Below are 22,784 nucleotides of genomic sequence, written 5' to 3'. Positions count from 1 at the left end.
CGCTCAGGCGCCCAGCGTGGGCCAAGGGGCCCTGATGAGCATCGGGGAGTGTGGCCAGCCCATGGGTGCGACTGGCAGCCTCAGCCTGAGCCTGCCCCGCTCCATCTTGCCAGCCCCTCTGCGTGGGACCCGCCCTGCCGGATGTGCTGCTGCTGGCCCGGGTCCCGGCACCCCTGGACTTCCTCCAAGGCCCGGCTCCAGGCGGTGCTCCCCAGGCTGTCTGCGCAGGCCTTGGCCCTGCCGCACCAGCACCCCGTGGCCTGTGCCCCACCCTGGCGAGCCGGGAGCCTGGCCTTGTCACCCGGGGCAGGGGCAAGGAGCCCGGGGGTCCTGTCACGGGGTCACAAGCGCCAAGGCCCCAGCAGATCTCCTGACCCGTCAGCAGGGTCCGGCATCCGTGCAGGAGTCAGGGTGCCAGCAGGCCAGCCATGCTGCTGGGGGCAGAGGGAGGCGGGTCTGGCTTGTGCTTGCCCTTGCACTGGCTCGGGGTGGCCCTGCCCAGCCGGCGGGTGTTGGGTGCTGCCCGCTGCCTGCACAGCGCCAGCTCGGAGCTGGTTCCTCTCCTCGGGTTTTGCTTTCACGCAGCACCCTGAGCTCTGCCGGGCGCGGCTGTGTCACCCTCACAAGCTGCTGACTCCTGCCGGGCTGTGCACCCGGTGGGGCCCTGTTCTCTCGCTGGGCTCCAAATGCAGCAGCTCACACTCCCCAGCCACGGGGGCGGGCCGAAGGGCTCTGCCCCAGCCCTTGCTGTTTGCCCGCCCTCCGTCCCCAGCTGCCCGTCAGCCTGCCCTGGGCTCAGCCCCTGCCTTCCTAGGCCCCTCTGAACACCGGGCTCTTGCGTCTGCTCCCGGCGCCGAGGGGCTGGTCCCGCCTTGGCCCCTCCCCGTCTGACAGCGCCAGTGCCGCCGTGTCGCCTTTTCCCATAGAGCCATCGAACTGGCGGGGCCCTGGAGAGCTCAGCCAGTCCTGGCAGGACCGAGGCCCCCCCCCGTGGGTGTCTGCCCAGCCTGCTCTTAACCCTCTGCGGTGATGGAGAGCCCTGCACCTCCCGGCTCCCCTGGGCTCAGTTCCCCCCGAAGGCAGGGCCTGCAGCTCGGGCACCGCGTGGGGCCTCTGCAAGGCCCAGCTCCTGGGCCAGGGGTTGCAGGCGCACCCCAGTGTCGGTTGGCGACCACGTGCGGCTGCCTTTGAGGGAGGGTTGCCAGGTGGTTCCAACAAAATCCCGGACCTCAGTCGACATCTTAGTTAGAAACCCGCCAGTTCTGTCCTCTCAGGTCTCGTCTCTGTGTTTCCCGGACACAAAGCTCAAATACTGGACTGTCCGGTTCAAACCTGACCCCTGGCAGCCCTAGTTTGTGGCGGTTTCATAAAGCCCGTGTCTGCCTCAGTTTCCCTGTGTGCTGTGCTGGTCCCCGGGGGTGGAAAGGGCTGTTTGCTCTGCGGGTGGGCTGAATGGCACCTGGGCATGAGCTCCTGTATCCGTGGAGCCCTTGAGACCACACTGATCCAATTGCCTGGTCACTGTCACCTGCCACCCCCGGACCCTGGGGCCCACCTCTGGGCAGGCAGCGGAGCAGCATTTCCCCCACCGGGGAGTGTGGGGCTTTTGGGTGCCATTGGGGCCCACAGGATTCTGAGCAAGGAGGAGGGACAGATGCAGACAGATGGAGCTGGAACCCAGGGGTCCCTGGGGCTGGGCTGGGTTTACCCGGCCAGCCTCAGTGCTGCTCTGTGGCAGCCTGTGCCAGCGAACGGCTCCACCTGACCTGGGCGGCGCTGGGGCTGTGGCTGCAAGGGCCAGGCCGGGGCGTTCATCCCCACCCTGCACGTGTCTGCCCAGCGCCTGTCTCCATGGCTCTTGCTCACAGGGCTCCGGGGGCTGCAGGCCCCAAGCTCCAGCCTAGGGCGGGGTGGAGCTGTGGGGCGTGCCTGGAGGAAACCGTCCCGCCCAGGTGGATCTGCCACCCGCAGAGCCAGGCCCACGCAGAGACCGTGACCACGCGGAGCAGAGCACAACCCATCCCAGCCCGCAGAGCTTCCCTGACAGCCACCGCCCTCAGGAGCGGAGCTGGCTCGGGTTGACCTTGGTGGGAGGCTGCCCCCTGGCTCAGGTAACTGCCCCGCTGGGTCCCTGGCCCCTGGCCCACGTGCAGCCTCCCCGGGGTGTTCCCTGGCTGTAATGCTCCTGCCCAGGTGACCTCACGCCTCAGTTTCCATCCCGTGCTGCTCCAGGGCCCACCCCGTGCCAGGCTGGCTGGGACCCTGTGGGGGTCCTGAGGTACCACACTGCCAGGAGCCGGCCACTGGGCCTCGCTGGGCATCTGTCCTGCAGGAGGGAAGGGGCTTCCCCAGCAGGCCTGTCTGACAGGAAGACCTGGCCGTGAGTAAGAGGCTGGTGGGCAGCTGATGCAGGCGGCTTCCCCTTTCGGCTGGTGGGAGCCGGGCTGGGCTGGGGCTGACGCACGGCAGGAAGGGGAGCTGGGCCGCTTCTCTCATGGCCAGGCTCCTGCAAGTCCCAGGCCCAAGCAGGCTCCCTGCACCCAGGCCCCAGGTGCTCTGGGCTGAGCCCTTCTCCTGCCCCCAGCCGGCCTTCGGGCAGGGGCCTTGCTCCCAGGCTCCGGGTGCAGGTTCGGAGGCAGCTCAGGCCGCACAAGCCTGTCCGTGGCTGGAGACCCACCTGCAGCCCCTCGCCTCTGGGCCCGCTGCCCTCCCTGCAGCTCCTTTGCCTGCTGAGACTGAGCCCTCGCGGGCTGCCTGGAGCTGGGCCTGGCCTGGGGGCTGGGATTCCCCGCCGGGGCCCTGCGTGGAGGTGTGCTGGCTCCAGACAGGGTGCTTTCCCTTCCCCTGTCTGGCTCCAGGGAGTCACCCGAAAATCCCCGGCCTGGCGCTGATGCCGGGCGAAGCTGCAGGAGCCTGGCCGTGACTCATGGAGCAGCTGGCCGGGGGAGGCTGGGGCTGCGCTGTGTATGGGTGTCCAGGGCGCTTCCAGCCCCCAGCGATCGCCCCGCTGGGGCACGTGCAGGCCTGTCCGGGAGCCCCCTGGCCAGAGGCGTGCGAGCTGCCGTTGCGCGTGCCAGCCCTCTGCCCCAGGCTCCATCAGATGCCACCCCGGCCCTGGTGCCTGCCCCGCCAAAGGCCTCAGGCTGCTCCCACGCTGGGTGCAAGCTCAGCCACCAGGGCTGTCCCGGGGGGCAGAGGCTGAGTCACCCCCCACTTCCCCAGCCCCCGCCTCTTCCCGCTCCATCCCGCCCCCCCTTGCAGCCCTTGCCTGAAGCCCCTGCCCCAGGCTACGTGAGCTGGGCATCGCCAGCCCCGGCTGGCTCCCCTGAGCCCTGCATCACTCGGGGACCGGGGCCAGGTGGGGCAGTAGCTTGCTGCCATGGGGCAGGGCAGGGGCTGGGGGCGGCAGTGGGACAGGGTGGAGCAGAGCTGCCTGTTGGGTCACTCTGGCTCCTGTTGCCATGGTGACTGCTGCTCCCTGACCATGCCAGGCCCCCTGCGCCCCCAGGTCCTGTCCATAGGCCTGTTGGGGGGGCTGCTGGTGGGGACCCCAGAACACAGGGCCTGGGGCGGCCTGCCCCATGGATGGGAGGCTCTGACAGCCACCAGGGCAGATTCTGCCCACTCCCTGTGGGGCCTGCTGGAATGGAGGGGCCCAGGGAGAAGGGGTTTCGAGGGGCAGGGCTGGCCCAGCAGGGAGGGGTGCAGGGCTGGAGCACGGGTGCCGGCACGTCAGGGGAGAGGATCTGGCGTAGGGAGCCCAGCTGTGGAACCGCCCCCCGGGGTGGCTGGGCTCAGGGCCAGGGCTTGTCCAGGAGGCTTTGCCATCCGGGCTGGCCCCATGGAAGGCCTGGGGGCGGGTGGTGCCCGGGCTGCCGGGTGCAGGTTCTGCGCCAGGTGCCCAGCGCGAGGTGGAATTTGGCTCCCCCCTTGTGGCCCGTTTGCATCTGGTCCGTGTCCCGGGAAGCCGGGTTCCCAGCCCAGGGAGCAAGGGAAGGGACCCAGGTCCCCTTCTGCCCCTGCCCTGCAGCCCAGGCAGCGGTGACAGGCACGGGGCCAAGGTGCTGCCCTCCCCCCAGCTGCTCCCCAGGCTGTGGAGCATGGGGGTCCCTGGGCCTGTAGGTGCTGAGTGCGGGGGTGCCACGGCTCTCAGGTCGTGCCCACACTTGGCCCTTTGGCTCCCGGGCAGAACCCCCCCTCCTGCACGGCAGCCCCTTCTCAGGGGTCCGCTCCTGTGCGGCGACCCTCTCTCGGGGGCCCCTCTCACCTGGGGGGTCCGCCCCTCCGCCTCCGGGACGGCGCCTCTCCGGCCTCCAGCCGCCTCCTTCGCCGTGAGCCCCTCGGGGGTCCCCTCCCCCCTGGCCCCGCCGCAAGGAACGGTGCCCCCTCTCCCCCAGAGCAGAGCGACTCAGCCCCCACCGCACAGGCGGGGCTATTGGGCTTTGAACAGCGACGGATCCTCCGGCCGGTCGGCCTGGCCCCAGCCCTGCGCCAGCCTCCCCTGCAGCCGGCTGAGTCCTGCCTGCCCTGCCCTGCCCTCAGCCCCAAACAGCCCCCGGCTCCCTCCAATAGCCCCTGCCCCGGCCATTGTCCTCTCCCCTGGTAAGAGGGTCGCCTGGGCCCCTCTTCCCCCCCCCCGTCCAATGTTCCCCCCTCGCTGGGGCCAGCTGGGCCGGTGGCCGGGTTCCCTCTGCAGCCCCTTGTCTGCCTCTGGCCAGACCCGGCCGTGTCCTCTGAGCAGGGTCGGGGGCACCAGGGTCCCAGACACCCCGGCTGCACCTCTGGGCTGTTCCCTGAAACCACAAACTCCCCCCCCCCCCGTCACATTGAACCAGCAACATCCGGGCACTGAGCCCCCCCGTATGCAGCCCCCCCTTTGAGCCCCCAGACTCCCCCCTTCCTCCCGGGGGGCTGGCAGGCGTGTGCAGAGCTGTGATTCAAGGAGGGTTTTCTTCATCGGCTTAGTAACTTCCTGCCCATCACGCAGGCTGTGGCGTGCGGTGAAGCAATCGAAGGCTGCGCTTGGAGGGGGAGGCTTCCTTGCCAGGTGCAGCTGGCTCTGGGGGGCTGCTCTGAGCCCAGACCCCGGCAGCGACCCTGGCTCCTTGCACCCGGAGCAGCCCTTGGCTTGTGGGGGCAGACGCCTGCTGCCACGGCGCCCCCGGCCCGCGGGGGGTCATTCCTCGGGGGCGGGCGAACGGGGAGCCAGCTGGCTGAGTGCAGCCCCAGCGGGTAACAAGCTCCCGCCCCCGGCAGTGCCCTGGCAGGGTGAGGCTCAGACCCATCAGCCGAGGCGGGCGGGCTGTGGGCACCGCACGGCTCCCCCATGCTGTGCAGGCTCTGAAAGGCAGGACCAGCCCCACGCAGGCCTGAGGGGGCCGAGGCCGCGGAGACTTTCCGGGAGCCTTTGGTCTATGGCAGAGCCAGGTCCAGGGGGCACAGGGATGGCAGGTGGGGCCTGGGCTTCTGCTCCCAAGGGGGGAGGGAGCCAAGGACCCTCCCAAACTGGCGTGAGAAGAGCCAGCCTGCCCAGCCCCACAGCCAGGGGCCCCAATGGGCAACAAGGCAGTCTCTGGGCTGCTCCCTCCTGGCCACCCTGCTCCCAGTCCTGCCCAGCAGGGCCCGAGCTGCCCCTGGCCCCCTTGGAGAGTCCGTGTCACTCACCGTGCCGTACAGCCACTGAGTCTGAGTGGGGGGCGAGCTAGTGCCACGAGCCAGCAGGCCAGGGCCGGGGCGGGGGGGCAGGACATGTTCTCCGCGGGTGAAATAGCCAAGGGCGGGCCTGGCACTAGCCCTGGGGGGAGGCTGGTTGTGGCTCACACCCCGAGTGACCGGCCTGCCTGAGGCGCTGAGCCAGGAGGCCGGGCCTGAGCCATGCACCTGGGGGCTTGGCATGTCCCTTGGGGCACAGAGCCAGCTGGCTGCTCCGGTGACTCTCCAATGGTGCAGCACGTGTGGGAGCAGCTCCCCTCCCTGCGCCCAAACACGCACTCCAGCCTGGGCCCCCGGCCCCTTTCCCACAGGGCCCAGCCCCTGGCACCGCGGAGCGGCTCCGTCCCGAGGCGGCTGGTTCTGGCTGAGGCCGAAAGCCGGTGGCTGGGCGAGATGGGCATCCCGCAGTGCCTGTGTACTGTTACCCCACGGCGGGGCAATGGCCGGGGCATCCCGCGGTGCCTGTGTACCGTTACCCCACGGCGGGGCAATGGCCGGGGCATCCCGCGGTGCCTGTGTACCGTTACCCCACGGCGGGGCAATGGCCGGGGCATCCCGCGGTGCCTGTGTACCGTTACCCCACGGCGGGGCAATGGCCGGGGCATCCCGCGGTGCCTGGGTACTGTTACCCCACGGCGGGGCAATGGCCGGGGCATCCCGCGGTGCCTGTGTACTGTTACCCCACGGCGGGGCAATGGCCGGGGCATCCCGCGGTGCCTGTGTACTGTTACCCCACGGCGGGGCAATGGCCGGGGCATCCCGCGGTGCCTGGGTACTGTTACCCCACGGCGGGGCAATGGCCGGGGCATCCCGCGGTGCCTGTGTACCGTTACCCCACGGCGGGGCGATGGCCGGGGCATCCCGCGGTGCCTGTGTACTGTTACCCCACGGCGGGGCGATGGCCGGGGCATCCCGCGGTGCCTGTGTACTGTTACCCCACGGCGGGGCAATGGCCGGGGCATCCCGCGGTGCCTGGGTACTGTTACCCCACGGCGGGGCAATGGCCGGGGCATCCCGCGGTGCCTGTGTACTGTTACCCCACTGCGGGGCAATGGCCGGGGCATCCCGCGGTGCCTGTGTACTGTTACCCCACGGCGGGGCAATGGCCGGGGCATCCCGCGGTGCCTGTGTACCGTTACCCCACGGCGGGGCAATGGCCGGGGCATCCCGCGGTGCCTGTGTACCGTTACCCCACGGCGGGGCAATGGCCGGGGCATCCCGCGGTGCCTGTGTACTGTTACCCCACGGCGGGGCAATGGCCGGGGCATCCCGCGGTGCCTGTGTACTGTTACCCCACGGCGGGGCAATGGCCGGGGCATCCCGCGGTGCCTGTGTACTGTTACCCCACGGCGGGGCAATGGCCGGGGCATCCCGCGGTGCCTGTGTACTGTTACCCCACGGCGGGGCAATGGCTGGGGCATCCCGCGGTGCCTGTGTACTGTTACCCCACGGCGGGGCAATGGCCGGGGCATCCCGCGGTGCCTGGGTACTGTTACCCCACGGCGGGGCAATGGCTGGGGCATCCCGCGGTGCCTGTGTACTGTTACCCCACGGCGGGGCAATGGCTGGGGCATCCCGCGGTGCCTGTGTACCGTTACCCCACGGTGGGGCGCTGGCCCAGGAGCCCGGCACCCAGGGACCCTAGACTTGCCCCACAAGCTGTCCCTGGTGCTGCCCCGACAGGCCGGTTTTCGGGTGGGTTTGGCTTTGCACGGGGGCTCTGAAGGTCCCACTAGGCAGCGCTACCCCTGTGGTGCCAGCTCCGGCCACCCTGCCCCCGTGCGCTCGGCTGGCTGCTTCTCGGCCCGTTGACGCCACTGAGCAGAGCTGGCCCCAGCCACCCCGGCCAGCCCCGAGCCCCACAGGGCCTAGGGGAGGTGCTGCCCCAGCCCCTTGGGAGAGCCGGGGCAGGCAGCAAAGCGTGGTGGTGTCTTCCCAGGCTGTGCGCCCAGCGCCGGGGCCGGGGAGCAGCGACCCCTGGGCGTCGCTCTGGGGCTGGGGCGCTCTGCAGCCTGGGGGCACGGCACACGTGGGGGCAGCCCAGCCCCTCCGCCGGGCTCTTGCCTCACAGGATGTCCCGCTGCTGCGCCTGTGCCTGGTAAACAGGGTGTTGCAATAGTGAAGGGCTGAGCAGCCCAGGCCTGAGTGAGCGTTTCGTCACCTGCGGCTGCCTCTGACTCACGGCCCAGCATAAATAGGAGCCGGCGGCTGGGTGCTGCAGAGTGGCAGGGCAGCCGGGCACCAGTGTCAGAGCCAGCCCAGGGACCTCAGCCACTGCCTCGCCATGGGGCTCGCCCTCCTGGCCCCACTCGCCGTGGGGCTCCTGGCCCTGAGCTGCTGGGCGGCACCGCTCCACTCCCAGCCCCCAGCTCTGGTCACCTTCCCCGGGGAGCTGGTCAGTAACCTGACGAACCTGCAGCTGGCCGAGGTGAGGAGCTGGCCCGGTGCCCCCGCGGTCTCCCCGGGGCCTGGCTGATGGAGGGGGGGAGGCTGCGTGTCCCCGGGGCTGGGGGGCACTTTCCCAGCGGGCCAGCCGCCCTGACTGTCTCTCCTTGCTCAGCGCTACCTCCAGCGCTTCGGCTACGCGGAGCCGGGGCCCGAGACCCGCAGCAGGCAGGTGTCCCTGGCCAAGGCGCTCAGGAGGATGCAGAAGAAGCTGGGCTTGGAGGAGACGGGCGAGCTGGATGCCAGCACGCTGGAGGCCATGCGGGCCCCTCGCTGCGGCGTCCCCGACGTGGGCCGCTTCCTCACCTTCGAAGGGGACCTCAAGTGGGAGCACCACGACCTCACTTACCGGTGAGTCCCCGGGCCTGGAGATCCCAGCTGGGCGCCCCGGGGCGGGGTGGGGGAGCGGGCCTGGTTTTACAGCCCAGCGCTGGCCAATCTGCCATGCCCGGGGGGCCTTGGCTGCCAGCCTGGCCGACCTGGGCTTTGCAGTCCTAGGGGGGCAGCGCCTCCCCTGCCCGGTTCGGTGGGGTCTGACCCTGTGCCCCCCGCAGGGTGCTGAACTACTCCCCAGACCTGGACGCAGCGGTGATAGACGACGCCTTTGAGCGAGCCTTCAAGGTGTGGAGCGAGGTGACCCCGCTCACCTTCACCCAGCTGCGCAGCGGCGAGGCCGACATCATGATCCAGTTTGGCACCGAGGGTGAGCCGCGGGCGGTGGGCGGGGGAGGCTGCCTGGGTGGCAGGGCTCACGGGGCGCGGAGCGGGGCCGTGGCTGACGGAGCGGGGTGTCTCTCCAGAGCACGGCGACGGGTACCCCTTTGACGGGAAGGACGGGCTCCTGGCTCACGCGTTCCCCCCTGGCAAAGGGGTCCAGGGAGACGCCCACTTCGACGACGACGAGCTCTGGACGCTGGGCACAGGGATAGGTGAGGCCAGACCCAGGGCTGCTGCCCGGTGGGACCCCGCCCGCCCCCCGGCACTGCCCGCAGCCCTGAACCGCCCTCCTCTCTCCCGCCCAGTGGTGAAAACCAGCTTCGGCAACGCCAACGGGGCCACCTGCCATTTCCCCTTCACCTTCGAGGGCCGCTCCTACTCCGCCTGCACCGCGGACGGGCGCTCCGACGGCCTGCCCTGGTGCGCCACCACCGCCAGCTTCGACCAGGACAAGGTCTACGGCTTCTGCCCCAGCGAGCGTGAGTGAGGGCCGGGCCGGGCGGGTGGAGGCTCCTGGCGCTGGGGGGCAGGAGGCCAGACCCCGGCTGGCAGAGACGTTTCAGCTCCCTCTCTCCTGGCTAGTTCTCTACACCTACGATGGCAACAGCGACGGGGCCGCCTGCCACTTCCCCTTCACCTTCCAGGACAAGTCCTACTCCGCCTGCACCACGGACGGGCGCTCCGACGGCTACCGCTGGTGCGCCACCACCGCCAGCTTCGACCAGGACAAGAAATACGGGTTCTGCCCCAACCGAGGTACTGGGCTCCGGGGCGAGGGCGGGTCCCTCAGGGCACTAGCCAAGTCGCCGCCTGCGGGAGTCTCTGCCCTTGGGCACCGCCGAGGCCTGCAGCTTTCCCCAGCTGCCTCTTCCAGCCTGTCTGGGCCCGCCCCTCCCTCGGCGCCGGCTGCCAGCAAAGGCCCTTGGCCCAGCGGCTGCCTCCCGTGGGCTCTGCTGTGGCCGCTCGCACCACCCGGGCCAGCTGCAGAGGGACCCCGAGAGGGGACTGGCTTTGGGAGCTGCTGCTTCACTCACGGCCCCTGGCACTTGCTGGCCTTGGCTCCCTTGCCCAGGGCCTGTTGGGCAGGAGGGTTCTTTCTAGGGGCAAGTGCCCGAGCTGGGCTGGCCCCAGACTCCTCAGAAGCCAGGCCCTCGCTGCCTGCCCCCACTCTGAGCCCTCTACCCGCAGGGGCCCCAGGGAGTCTGTGTCTGCAGGGGCAGCTGCCCCAGTGGGCGTCTCCTTGGGCTGCTCCCCGCCAGGGGGCTGGAGTCCGGCTCACCAGGCTGGTTTGCAGAGTTGTTGACTCGAGTCCGACCTAAGTCGCCAGGTGACTCGACTCGAGACTCGACTCGGCTTCATTGTTTGTGACTCGAGACTCGACTTGAGACTTGCTCATTTTGTTCAATCGACTTGGTGAAAAATTGTCCGAAAATGCCGATATTGACGGCTTGTACGAAAGCGACGTGACATTTTTAAAATGAAGACTCGAGACTCGACTTGGGACTTGACTCCAAAGTGACGTTAGGGACTCGAGACTCGATTTTGGACTTAAACTGTAGCCACTTGAGACTCCACTTGGACTCGACTTGAAGACAGCACTGCTGGTTTGTGCTGCAGACACAGCTGTGATTGGCGGGAACTCCCAGGGCGACCCCTGCGTGTTCCCCTTCACCTTCCTGGGCCAGACCTACGGCGCCTGCACCAGCGAGGGCCGGCAGGACGGGAAGCTCTGGTGCGCCACCACCAGCAACTACGACACTGACCACAAGTGGGGCTTCTGCCCCGACCAAGGTACCACGGCCCCTCCGCTCCCCCTGGCCCTGGCCTCAGCCCGTCTGCTGCACTCCCGCTCCCTGTGGGGGCTGGCCCAGGGCTTGCTGGACTGCAACGTTGGGTTGGCTGGAGGGGGGGAAAGACCCCTGGGGCTAGGCAGGGCTGGCTGGAGGGGGGTCAGACCCCCGGGGCTAGGCAGGGCTGGAGGGGGGTCAGACCCCTGGGGCCAGGCGGGACTGGAGGGGGGTCAGACCCCCGGGGCCAGGCAGGGCTGGGTTGGGGTCAGACCCCCGGGGCTAGGCAGGGCTGGGTTGGGGTCAGACCCCCGGGGCCAGGCAGGGCTGGAGGGGGGTCAGACCCCCGGGGCTAGGCTGGGCTGGGGGGGGTCAGACCCCGGGGCTGGGGGGCCGGCTGGGGGCGGGGCTGGCTGGGTCCTGACACTGTGCCGGGTCCCAGGTTACAGCATCTTCCTGGTGGCTGCCCACGAGTTCGGCCACGCTCTGGGCTTGGACCACTCGAGCGTGCGCGAGGCGCTGATGTACCCGATGTACAGCTACATCCGGGACTTCCAGCTGCACCCCGACGACGTCAGCGGCGTCCAGTTCCTCTATGGTGAGCGGGAGCCCTGTGGGCGGGGCCCGGGGCGGGGCTGGGCGGCAGGTCAGGCCTGTGGGCGGGGCCAGGGGCGGGGCTGTGGGCGGGGCCCGGGGCGGGGCTGGGCGGCAGGGCAGGCCTGTGGGCGGGGTCCGGGGCGGGGCTGTGGGCGGGGCCCGGGGCGGGGCTGGACGGCAGGGCCGGTCTGTGGGCGGGGCCAGGGGCGGGGCTGTGGGCGGGGCCCGGGGCGGGGCTGTGGGCAGGGCTGGGCGGCAGGGCAGGCCTTTGGGCGGGGCTGTGGGCGGGGCCAGGGGCGGGGCTGGGCGGCAGGGCAGGCCTGTGGGCGGGGCCCGGGGCGGGGCTGTGGGCGGAGCCCGGGGCAGGGCTGGACGGCAGGGCCGGTCTGTGGGCGGGGCCAGGGGCGGGGCTGGGCGGCAGGGCAGGCCTGTGGGCGGGGCCCGGGGCGGGGCTGGGCGACAGGGCCGGTCTGTGGGCGGGGCCAGGGGCGGGGCTGGGCGGCAGGGCAGGCCTTTGGGCGGGGCCAGGGGCGGGGCTTTGGGCGGGGCTGGGCGACAGGGCAGGCCTGTGGGCGGGGCCAGCGGCGGGGCCGTGGGAAAGAGAAATGCCCCGACTTGCACGTTCACCTGCTCAGTGCTTCCAGCAGTATCCATGGAGATTCCAGTTTCTATGGCAACCCTGCGTGCTGCAGGTGGGAGGGAGGGGGCGGGCTGCAGGATTGGGGCGCTCCAGGCAGGCCTGTTCCCCGCCCACAGGGCTGGCGGCGTGACCCACGTGGTGCCCCCGGAGCGAGGCCGCTGGCTCACCGCCTGCACCGACCTGCCCTTCTGGGGTCCCCGGGGCCCCTCGCCGGCCGCTTTGGCCTCATGCTCCTTCCTGTTTTCCAGGCCAGGGCTCTGGTCCCAAGCCCCCTGCTCCTAAGCCACCCACCCAGGCGCCAGACGCCCCCAGCCAGCCCCCCACGCAAGCCGAGGACACGGTCACCACGGCAGAGTCTGACGTGAGCACGGAGGACGACGCCCCCCTGCCCCCCGAGCCCGGCCCCGTGGACCCCAGCAAAGACCCCTGCAAAGCAAAGTCCTTCGACGCCATCACCGAAATCAACGGCGAGCTGCATTTCTTCCAGGGCGGGTGAGCGCGCCGGGCCGCCTGGGCTGCAGGGGCTGTGGCAGATCCCAGCCAGGCGGGGGGCACGGCGGCTACCGAGCAGTGAACCCTGGAGTCGCCCTCCTGGTGCAGGGAGCCGGTGGGACTGGGACGTGGGCCCTGGGCCTGGAACGCAATCCCGCTGGGCGCTGCAGTGGAGCTGAGCGTGGCAGGGTGCCTGGGGGGCACTGGGGCTCCCCCCTCGTGCAGCCAGCTCCACGCTGTAACTTTGTGCCCTCAGGAACTACTGGAAGCGCTCGGTCGCCTGGAAGGGGGCCATCCAGGGCCCGTTCCGGACCTCGGCCACGTGGCCGGCCCTCCCGGCCCTCATCGACGCCGCCTTCCAGGACACGCTCACCAAGAAGCTCTACTTCTTCTCTGGTGAGGATCGGGGCCCTCCCAGCCCAGTACACGCCCGCTGCCTCCCCCACTCGCCCTGCCCTGCCGCACGGGGGGCCAGTCAGCACCTCAGCCTGGGGCACGGCCGGCTTGCTCCCTGGAGCCCTGGGCCCCTGGAGCTGGAGAGGGCCCAGGGGTCGCTCTCTAGTGCCTGGCAGACGGACTTGGCCCTTCCCAGCTCCCTGCCCTGCCGCTCTGCTCCCTCGGGGGCTCGCTGGCTGCTGCCGGAGCTCGGGGTGCTGCTCCCTGGCTAGCGCTGTCTCTGCTGCAGGCCGGCGGTTCTGGGTCTACGCGGGCAGGAGCGTGGTGGGCCCCCGCGGGGTCGACAAGCTGGGCATCGGGAAGGAGGCCGAGCGGATCTCGGGGGCCCTGCAGAGGGGGAACAACAAGGTGCTGCTCTTCAGTGGGGAGAAGTACTGGAGGTGAGTGGGTGCCGGCTGCTGAAGGAGGGGGGAGTGTCGGTGCAGGTTTGGTGGAGCAGGGCAGTGCCGGGGGGGGCAGTGACAGAGGGGTGCAGGTTTGGTGGGGCGGTGACGTGGGGGTGCAGGTTTGGTGGGGCGGTGCAGTGACGGGGGGCAGTGACAGAGGGGTGCAGGTGTGGTGGGGCAGGTTTGGCGGGGGGGGCAGTGACGGAGGGGTCCAGGTTTGGTGGGGCGGTGACGTGGGGGTGCAGGTTTGGTGGGGCGGTGCAGTGACGGGGGGCAGTGACAGGGGTGCAGGTTTGGTGGGGTGGGGCAGGTTTGGTGGGGCAGTGACGGGGGGGGTCGGTGCAGGTTTGGTGGGGCGGTGCAGTGACGGGGGGGCAGTGAAGGAGGGGTGCAGGTTTGGCGGGGCAGTGACGGGGGGGTCGGTGCAGGTTTGGTGGGGCGGGGCAGGTTTGGCGGGGCAGTGACGGGGGGGTCGGTGCAGGTTTGGTGGGGGTGCAGGTTTGGCGGGGCAGTGACGGGGGGGTCGGTGCAGGTTTGGCGGGGCGGAGCAGGTTTGGCGGGGCAGTGACGGGAGGGTCAGTGCAGGTTTGGCGGGGCAGTGACGGGGGGGTCAGTGCAGGTTTGGCGGGGCAGTGACGGGGGGGTCGGTGCAGGTTTGGCGGGGCAGTGACGGAGGGGTGCAGGTTTGGTGGGGGGGCAGGTTTGGCGGGGCAGTGACGGGGGGGGTCGGTGCAGGTTTGGCGGGGCAGTGACGGAGGGGTGCAGGTTTGGTGGGGGGGCAGGTTTGGCGGGGCAGTGACGGGGGGGTCGGTGCAGGTTTGGTGGGGGGGCAGGTTTGGCGGGGCAGTGACGGGGGGGTCGGTGCAGGTTTGGTGGGGGTGCAGGTTTGGCGGGGCAGTGACGGGGGGGTCGGTGCAGGTTTGGCGGGGCGGAGCAGGTTTGGCGGGGCAGTGACGGGAGGGTCAGTGCAGGTTTGGCGGGGCAGTGACGGGGGGGTCAGTGCAGGTTTGGTGGGGCAGTGACGGGGGGGTCAGTGCAGGTTTGGCGGGGCAGTGACGGGGGAGTCAGTGCAGGTTTGGCGGGGCAGTGACGGGGGGGTCGGTGCAGGTTTGGCGGGGCAGTGACGGAGGGGTGCAGGTTTGGTGGGGGGGCAGGTTTGGCGGGGCAGTGACGGGGGGGGTCGGTGCAGGTTTGGCGGGGCAGTGACGGAGGGGTGCAGGTTTGGTGGGGGTGCAGGTTTGGCGGGGCAGTGACGGGGGGGTCGGTGCAGGTTTGGCGGGGCGGAGCAGGTTTGGCGGGGCAGTGACGGGAGGGTCAGTGCAGGTTTGGCGGGGCAGTGACGGGGGGGTCAGTGCAGGTTTGGTGGGGCAGTGACGGGGGGGTCAGTGCAGGTTTGGCGGGGCAGTGACGGGGGAGTCAGTGCAGGTTTGGCGGGGCAGTGACGGGGGGGTCGGTGCAGGTTTGGCGGGGCAGTGACGGAGGGGTGCAGGTTTGGTGGGGGGGCAGGTTTGGCGGGGCAGTGACGGAGGGGTGCAGGTTTGGTGGGGGGGCAGGTTTGGCGGGGCAGTGACGGGGGGGTCGGTGCAGGTTTGGTGGGGGGGCAGGTTTGGCGGGGCAGTGACGGGGGGGCAGAGACGGAGGGGGCAGGGCATTAATCAGGTCCGGGGAATCCGCTGCTGCGGGGGCCCAGCTCCGGGTCTGCGGGCACCGGAGTCAGCGCTGCTCTTCCGCCGGCAGGCTGGACGTGAAGGCGCAGAAGGTGGACAAGGGCTACCCGCGTCTCACCGATGACACCTTCGCCGGCGTGCCCCTCAACGCCCACAACGTCTTCCTGTACCAAGGTGAGCCGGGCGCGGGGCTCCTCACGGGGCCGAGACAGGCCTGCGGCAGGGAGCCCTCCCTGGCACCTGGGCACAGCCCGTAGCCCACCAGGCCCCGTGCCAGGTCCTGCGGCTCTAGGGCCTCTCCCCACCTCCACCCCCAAGTCTGAGACACCCCGGCTGGTGCCAGGAGCCGAGGCAGGAGAGAGCCCCCTCTGCCTGAGAGCTGTGTCGCTCTCCACCCTGCGCCTGCGCCTGCCGGAGCTGTCCTGGCCCATGCCCTCCGGAGCAGAGGGGGCCAGGAGGGGCTGGTCTCTGGGGCCCCTTTGGCTGGCACCAGCAGGGTGCAGGACCTGGGCTGGGCTCGCGGGTGGGCCTCATCGCCGGCCTCCTTAGCTGCACCAACACGTCCTCTGGGGCCCTGCCCTGCCCCGGCAGCACCTCAGCATGGCCAGAGCTGGGACTGCGCCTGGCTTCTTCAGAGCCCACGGCCCCCTTCCTGCTAACCTCTCCCCTCCGCCTTCCTCCCCGCCCAGGGAAGTACCACTTCTGCCAGGACCGCTTCTACTGGCGCATGACCCCGCGCTACCAGGTGGAGCAGGTGGGCTACGTGAAGTACGACATCCTGAACTGCCCGGAGCAGTAGGGCCTAGATGGCTTCCCCTGTGCCAGCGCCTCTCCCCGGACCAGCGCCTCTCCCCGGACCAGCGCCAACCCGGACCAGCGCCAACCCGGACCAGCGCCAACCTGGACCAGCACCTCTCCCCGCCAGCACCAACCCGGACCAGCGCCAACCCGGACCAGTGCCAACCCAGATCAGCGCCAACCCGGACCAGCGCCAACCCGGGCCAGCGCCTTTCCCCGGACCAGCGCCTCTCCCCGGACCAGCGCCAACCCGGACCAGCGCCAACCCCGCCAGAGCCTCTCCCCGGACCAGCGCCAACCCGGACCAGCGCCAACCTGGACCAGCACCTCTCCCCGCCAGCGCCAACCCGGACCAGCGCCTCTCCCTGGACCAGCGCCAACCCAGATCAGCACCAACCCGGACCAGCGCCTCTCCCCGGGCCAGCGCCTCTCCCCGGACCAGCGCCTCTCCCCGGACCAGCGCCTCTCCCCGGACCAGCGCCAACCCGGACCAGCGCCTCTCCCCGGACCAGCGCCTCTCCCCGGACCAGCGCCTCTCCCCGCCAGCGCCAACCCGGACCAGCGCCTCTCCCCGCCAGCGCCACCCGGACCAGCGCCTCTCCCCGGACCAGCGCCTCTCCCCGCCAGCGCCAACCCGGACCAGCGCCTCTCCCCGCCAGCGCCAACCCGGACCAGCGCCTCTCCCCGGACCAGCGCCTCTCCCCGGACCAGCGCCAACCCGGACCAGCGCCTCTCCCTGCCATCGCCAACCCCGACCAGCGCCAACCCGGACCAGCGCCTCTCCCCGGACCAGCGCCTCTCCCCGCCAGCGCCAACCCGGACCAGCGCCTCTCCCCGCCAGCGCCAACCCGGACCAGCGCCTCTCCCCGGACCAGCGCCTCTCCCCGGACCAGCGCCAACCCGGACCAGCGCCTCTCCCTGCCATCGCCAACCCCGACCAGCGCCAACCCGGACCAGCGCCTCTCCCCGCCAGCAATTCTTCCTGCCCGCAGACTCTTTGTGTTTGCTGTTTTGTTCCCATGTGGCAGCCAAGGCCGGCAGGGGCGGTGGAGACGTTGGCACATGAAATCTCTGCCCAGGGCCTCCCTCAGCTCCAGGCGGGTCCGGCAGGGCAGGGCCCTGCTTTCCAGGGACTGGGCGACTGCGACGGTGGGGGGAACGGGACGCTGTATCTGGTTGCCCCCAGCCCCGCAGGGGCTGCTCCGAGAGGTTTGCCTGGCGCAAACTGCTGTGAGCGACACTGTGTCTGTCTGCCTGCCTGTGCGCCGGGCCGGGCAGGTCTGTGGGCCATGAGGGCGGCTGGGCTCAGGCCTCGCTCTCTCCTGTTTTGTACTGGGCACGTTTTTAATAAAGAGAATCCTGGAGAACCGTGGCCTGCAGCACTGCTCTGTCTGCCCCGGGGGGCGGGCGGGTGGGGGCACCTGCAGAGGCCCTGCCGAGTGGGAGTGTCTCCTGGAGCTGCCTGGCCCGTCCTCTCAGCACTGTGCCCCCCCGCCGTGGGGTGTGTGCAGAGATGGGGCAGGAGGCTGCTCTGAGGCCCTGCCCCGCCCCTGCTCTGAGCCCTCCTCATATGCTGCAGCCCCCGAATCATTTTGGTTGCCTCCGCTGGACCCTCTCCAATGCGTCCGCATCCTTTCTGTAGTGGGGGGCCCAGAACTGGACACAATACTCCAGATGTGGCCTCACCAGGGCCGAATAAAGGGGAATAATCACTTCTCTGGATCTGCTGGCAATGCTCCTCTTACTGCACCCGAATATGCCATTAGCCTTCTTGGCTACAAGGGCCCCTGTTGACTCATCTCCAGCTTCTCATCCACTGTAACCCCAGGTCCCTGTCTGCAGAACTACTACCTAGCCAGTCGGTCCCCAGCCTGTACCAATACTTGGGATTCTTCCGTCCCACGGGCAGGACTCTGCACTTGTCCTTGTTGAACCTCAGCAGATTTCTTGTGGCCCAATCCTCTAATCTGTGCAGGTCACTCTGGACCCTGTCCCTGCCCTCCAGCGTATCTACCTCTCCCCCTAGCTTAGTGTCATCCGCAAACTTGCTGAGGGTGCAATCCATCCCCTCCTCCAGGTCATTAATAAAGATGTTTAACAAAACTGGCCCTAGAACTGATCCTTGAGGCACTCCACTAGAAACTGACCACCAACCTGACATCGAGCTGTTGCTCACTACCCATTGGGCCTGACAGTCCAGCCAGCTTTCTATCCATCTTACAGTCCATGTATCCAATCCATACTCCCTTAACGTGCTAACAAGAATATTGTGGGAGACCGTATCAAAAGCCTTGCTAAAGTCAAGGTATATCACATCCACTGACTTCCCCATGTCCACCGAGCCAGTTACCTCATCATAGAAGCCAATCAGATTGGTCAGGCACGACTTGCCCTTGGTGAATCCATGTTGACTATTCCTGATCACTTTCCCCTCTTCCAAGTGCTTCAAAATGGATTCCTTGGGGATCCCCTCCATGATTTTCCAGGGACTGAGGTAAGGCTGACTGGCCAGTAGTTCCCTGGATCATCCTTCTTCCCTTTCTTAAAGATGGGCCCTGCATTTGCCTTTTCCCAATCATCCGGGATCTCTCCCGATCTCCACGACTTTTCAAAGCTAATGGCCAAAGGCTCTGCAATGACATTTGCCAACTCCCTCAGCACCCTTGGATGCACTAAGTCCGGACCCATGGATTTGTGTATGTTTAGCTTTTCTAAATTGTTCCTAACTTGTTCTTTCCCCACCGAGGGCTGCCACCTCCTTCCCATACTGCCTTGCCTACTGCATTAGTCTGGGAGCTGACCTTGTGCGTGAAGACAGAGACAAAGAAAGCATCGAGTACTTCAGCTTTTCCCACCAGGTTACCTCCCTCAGCCAGTAAGGGCCCCACACCCTCTCTGATCACCTCTTATTGCTAACATGCCTGGAGAAACCTTTCTTGTTCCCCTTCACATCCCTTGCCAGCTGCAATTCCAGTTGCGCTTTCACCTTCCTGATAACTCCCCTGCATTCTCGAGCAATAGATTTATACTCCTCCCTAGTCAACTGTCCAAGTTTCCACTTCTTGTCAGCTTCCCTTTTGTGTGTAAGCTCACCAAGGATGTCCCTGGTAAGCCAATCTGGTCGCCTACCATATTTGCTCTTCTTGCTGCGCATCAGGATGGTTTCTTCCTTTGATCAGGATCCTGAAATCGACCATCTCATGATCACTGCTTCCCAGGTTGTCACCCACCTCCACTTCCCCTACTAGTTCCTCCCTGTTTGTGAGCAGCAGGTCAAGCTGCACATGGCCCCTGGTCGGTTCCTTCAGCACTTGTACCAAGAAGTTATCCCCAATATTCTCCAAAAATTTCCTGGATTGTCTGTGTCCTGCTGTATTGGTCTCCCAACAGATATCAGGTGATTAAAGTCCCCCACGAGAACCAGGGCCTGTGATCTGGAAGCTTCTCTCGGTTGTCTGAAGAAAGCCTCGTCTACCTCATCCACCTGATCTGGTCTATAGCAGACACCAACCACAACATCACCCTGTTGCTTCCACCTTTAAATTTAACCCGTAGACTCTCAACAGGCTTTTCTCCCTCTATATACTGGAGCTCCGAGCAATCCTACTGCACTTACATCCAGTGCAACTCCTCCTCCTTTTCTCCCCCGCCTGTTGTTCTGGAACAGCTTATCCCCTTCCATGCCAGCGCTCCAGTCATGCGAGTTGTCCCACCACGTCTCCGTTATTCCGATAAAATCACTGTTCTTTGACTGGTCCAGGGCTTCTAATTCTTCCTGTTTGTTGCCCAGGCTTCTCGCATTGGCGTACAAACCCCGCAGGTAGCCAGTTGCTCGCCCTGCCTTCTGCATCCGAATCAGGGGTCCCCCTTTGTCGCTCGTTCCTCCTTGTGATTCTTCCCCGGGTCCGACTTCCTCACTCCCCTCAGGGCTTTGGTCACCGTCCCCCAACGAACCTAGTTTAAAGCCCTTCCCACGAGGTTTGCAAGCCTGCCCGCGAAGATGCTCCTTCCTCTCTTGGTTAGGTGGGTCCCATCGCTTCCTAGCAATCCTTGCACCCGGAACAGAATCCCATGGTCGAACCCCTTCTCTGAGACCGTGCCCCTTCCCCTCCCCCCGTCACTGTCCCCCAGCCTCACTCTGTTTCACTGGGCTGAGGCAGAGGTTGGGGCACTGGAGGGAGGTGAGGCAGAGGTTACCATGAGTGGGCCATGACCCACCGCCCCAGCACCTGCCCCACTCTGCCTGGCCGCCCAGCCAGGGGGCGGGGGGGGTGCAGCGTGGCTGGGTTTTGAGGCGACTGTGCAGAACCCAGTGTTCTGGGCCCAGGGCCGGGGAGGAGCCGGCAGGGCCTGTCTGCTATTCCCGCGCCTGGCTGCTGTTTGCGAGGGACATTCCCAGCACTGGCTCCGCAGGGATTCCAAAGCTTTGCTGCCGAGAGCCATGGGCAGGCTGCACCCCCCACCGTGCAGGGCGGAGAGGCCAGCGACTGCCAGCACTTGCCTGACAATGGGCCCATGTTGCCAAATCACATCTGAGGAATTCGGCTGGGAACCCAGGGCCACTGATCCGCCAGGACACACGGGCAGGCGACCAAGCCCCTTCGGGGAGGTACGGTCAATGGGCAATGGGCTTCCCTCCGCACGGGCCGGGGAGAGGCCCTGGGGCGCCTCCGTCTTGCCCTCACTCCAGAGCCCCTTGGCTGGGGACAGAGCGGGAGGGGTCTGGCGAGCCAGCCTGGCACAGGACGAGCTCCAGAGACCAGTGAGCCGGCAGCTCGTTCTCTCTGCTCCAAGCCTGCCCCAGCCGTGGGCATGGCTGTGCAATGCGCTGGCCTTCCCCAGCCTCCTCCTCTTAGGAATAAACCCAGCGCTGCTCCAGGCCCGGGCACGGCCCGGCGGGCTCCTTGGGGAAGGGGCTGCCCTAAAAACTGACCTGGGCGTGGGGCTGGCCCTCTGGGACTGGGAGAACCTGCTCAGATGAGGGGGGATGGGTTAGAACCTCTCCCCTGTGTGAGGGGGGCTGGGGGGGCACAGGGAGCACTGGGCTGTCTGAGGGGAGGTGGGGGAGGGGTTATAACCTCTCCCCTGTGTGAGGGGGCTTGGGGGGGCACAGGGAGCGCTGGGGTGTCTGAGGGGAGGTGGGGGATGGGTTATAACCTCTCCCCTGTGTGAGGGGGGTTTGTGGGGGCACAGGGAGCGCTGGGGTGTCTGAGGGGAGGTGGGGGAGGGGTTATAACCTCTCCCCTGTGTGAGGGGGCTTGGGGGGGCACAGGGAGCACTGGGGTGTGTGAGGGGAGGTGGGGGATGGGTTAGAACCTCTCCCCTGTGTGAGGGGGGCTGGGGGGGCACAGGGAGCACTGGGGTGTCTGAGGGGAGGTGGGGGATGGGTTCTAACCTCTCCCCTGTGTGAGGGGGGCTGGGGGGGCACAGGGAGCACTGGGGTGTCTGAGGGGAGGTGGGGGGTGGGTTATAACCTCTCCCCTGTGTAAGGGGGGCTGGGGGGCACAGGGAGCACTGGGGTGTCTGAGGGGAGGTGGGGGATGGGTTATAACCTCTCCCCTGTGTGAGGTGGGGCTGGGGGGGCACAGGGAGCACTGGGGTGTCTGAGGGGAGGTGGGGGGTGGGTTATAACCTCTCCCCTGTGTAAGGGGGGCTGGGGGGCACAGGGAGCACTGGGGTGTCTGAGGGGAGGTGGGGGATGGGTTATAACCTCTCCCCTGTGTGAGGTGGGGCGGGGGGGCACAGGGAGCACTGGGGTATCTGAGGGGAGGTGGGGGATGGGTTATAACCTCTCCCCTGTGTAAGGGGGGCTGGGGGGCACAGGGAGCACTGGGGTGTCTGAGGGGAGGTGGGGGATGGGTTAGAACCTCTCCCCTGTGTGAGGTGGGGCGGGGGGGCACAGGGTGCTGGGGTGTCAAGGGGATTTGCTTGTGTAACCTTTAGCTGGCCAGGGTGGCAGCAGAGGTGCGCGGGGGGCTGGTTGGTGCCTCATAGGGAAGGGCTCTGTGATGTATGGAGGGTGCTGTCTGCTTGGTTCTTTTCTGCCTCTTTTGAGTATCCAGCCTTTAGGGACTTGGAAACTATTTCTTTTCCCTATTACATTCCAGTTCGGCTTTCCCCTTGATATAGTTTTTTCCCCACTGCCTCTTCTTGTCCCCCTCTCCCCCATCTTTTTCTTTTTCCAGTCCCCTCCCTTCTCCCCTATTTATTTTGGTCCCAGACATCCCACACTCTGGTCATCTGAAGAAGTGGGTTGTGCCCAGGAAATCTCATGATCCCACCGACGTGTTTTGTTCGTCTGTAAAGCGCTACCAGCCCGTTGGTTGTTGTTTTCAGTTTTGTCTGTATTGTGGGATTCCCACTGACTCCCTCCAAGGGTACGTCTACACTAGCTCGGTAGTTCGAGCTAGGTGGGCAAATGAGGGCAACCAGAGTTGCAAATGAAGCCCGGGATTTAAGTATCCCGGCCTTCATTTGCATCTTCCCGGGCACCGCCATTTTTAAATCCCCCTTAGTCTGAACTCCGTGCCCGCGGCTACACGCGGCTACACGCGGCTACACGCGGCACGGAGTAGGTAGTTTGAATTGGAACGAGGAGCACCGGTAGTTGGAATTAGAGATCCTAATTCGAACTACTTACGCCGTGCCACGTGTAGCTGCGTGTGGCCGCGGGCACGGAGTTTGGACTAAGGGGGATTTAAAAATGCAATGCGCTGGCCACCACTGCCCCCTCCAGCTGCACTGCACCTGCCCACTCCAGCTGCACTGCCCCCGCCACTGCCCCCTCCAGCTGCACTGCACCTGCCCACTCCAGCTGCACTGTGTCCACCACTGCCCCCTCCAGCTGCACTGCACCCACCACTGCCCACTCCAGCTGCACTGCGTCCGCCACTGCCCCCTCCAGCTGCACTGCACCCACCACTGCCCACTCCAGCTGCACTGCGTCCGCCACTGCCCCCTCCAGCTGCACTGCACCCACCACTGCCCACTCCAGCTGCACTGCGTCCGCCACTGCCCCCTCCAGCTGCACTGCACCCACCACTGCCCCCTCCAGCTGTACTGCACCCACCACTGCCCCCAACAGCTG

The 22,784-nt window shown here is 67.5% G+C and overlaps 1 protein-coding gene across 3 annotated transcripts; it reads left to right on the top strand.

The window, feature by feature from the left end:
- Nucleotides 1-7,643: 7,643 nt before the first annotated feature.
- On the top strand, nt 7,644-17,064 carry MMP9 (matrix metallopeptidase 9). 3 transcript variants are annotated; one of them, XM_075917057.1, is made up of 14 exons: nt 7,644-8,140; nt 8,273-8,508; nt 8,712-8,860; nt 8,958-9,086; nt 9,180-9,353; nt 9,457-9,630; nt 10,492-10,665; nt 11,104-11,259; nt 12,147-12,390; nt 12,647-12,786; nt 13,076-13,226; nt 14,970-15,073; nt 15,589-15,745; nt 15,993-17,064. In XM_075917057.1, exons 1-13 carry the CDS (start codon nt 7,997-7,999, stop codon nt 15,696-15,698), a joined length of 2,085 nt encoding a protein of 694 aa, XP_075773172.1. In that variant the 5' UTR covers nt 7,644-7,996; the 3' UTR covers nt 15,699-15,745; nt 15,993-17,064. The 3 variants fall into 3 exon arrangements, with proteins under 3 accessions (XP_075773172.1, XP_075773171.1, XP_075773170.1); XM_075917056.1 differs by having other exon boundaries at nt 15,975-17,064; XM_075917055.1 differs by having other exon boundaries at nt 15,780-17,064.
- The last annotated feature ends 5,720 nt before the right edge of the window (nt 17,065-22,784 follow it).

This window comes from Pelodiscus sinensis, unplaced genomic scaffold, assembly GCF_049634645.1.
Source record: "Pelodiscus sinensis isolate JC-2024 unplaced genomic scaffold, ASM4963464v1 ctg149, whole genome shotgun sequence".
Classification (NCBI taxonomy): Eukaryota; Metazoa; Chordata; order Testudines; family Trionychidae; genus Pelodiscus; species Pelodiscus sinensis.
The sequence above is the reverse complement of the archived record's forward strand: the minus strand, read 5'-3'. Positions and strand labels throughout refer to the sequence as shown.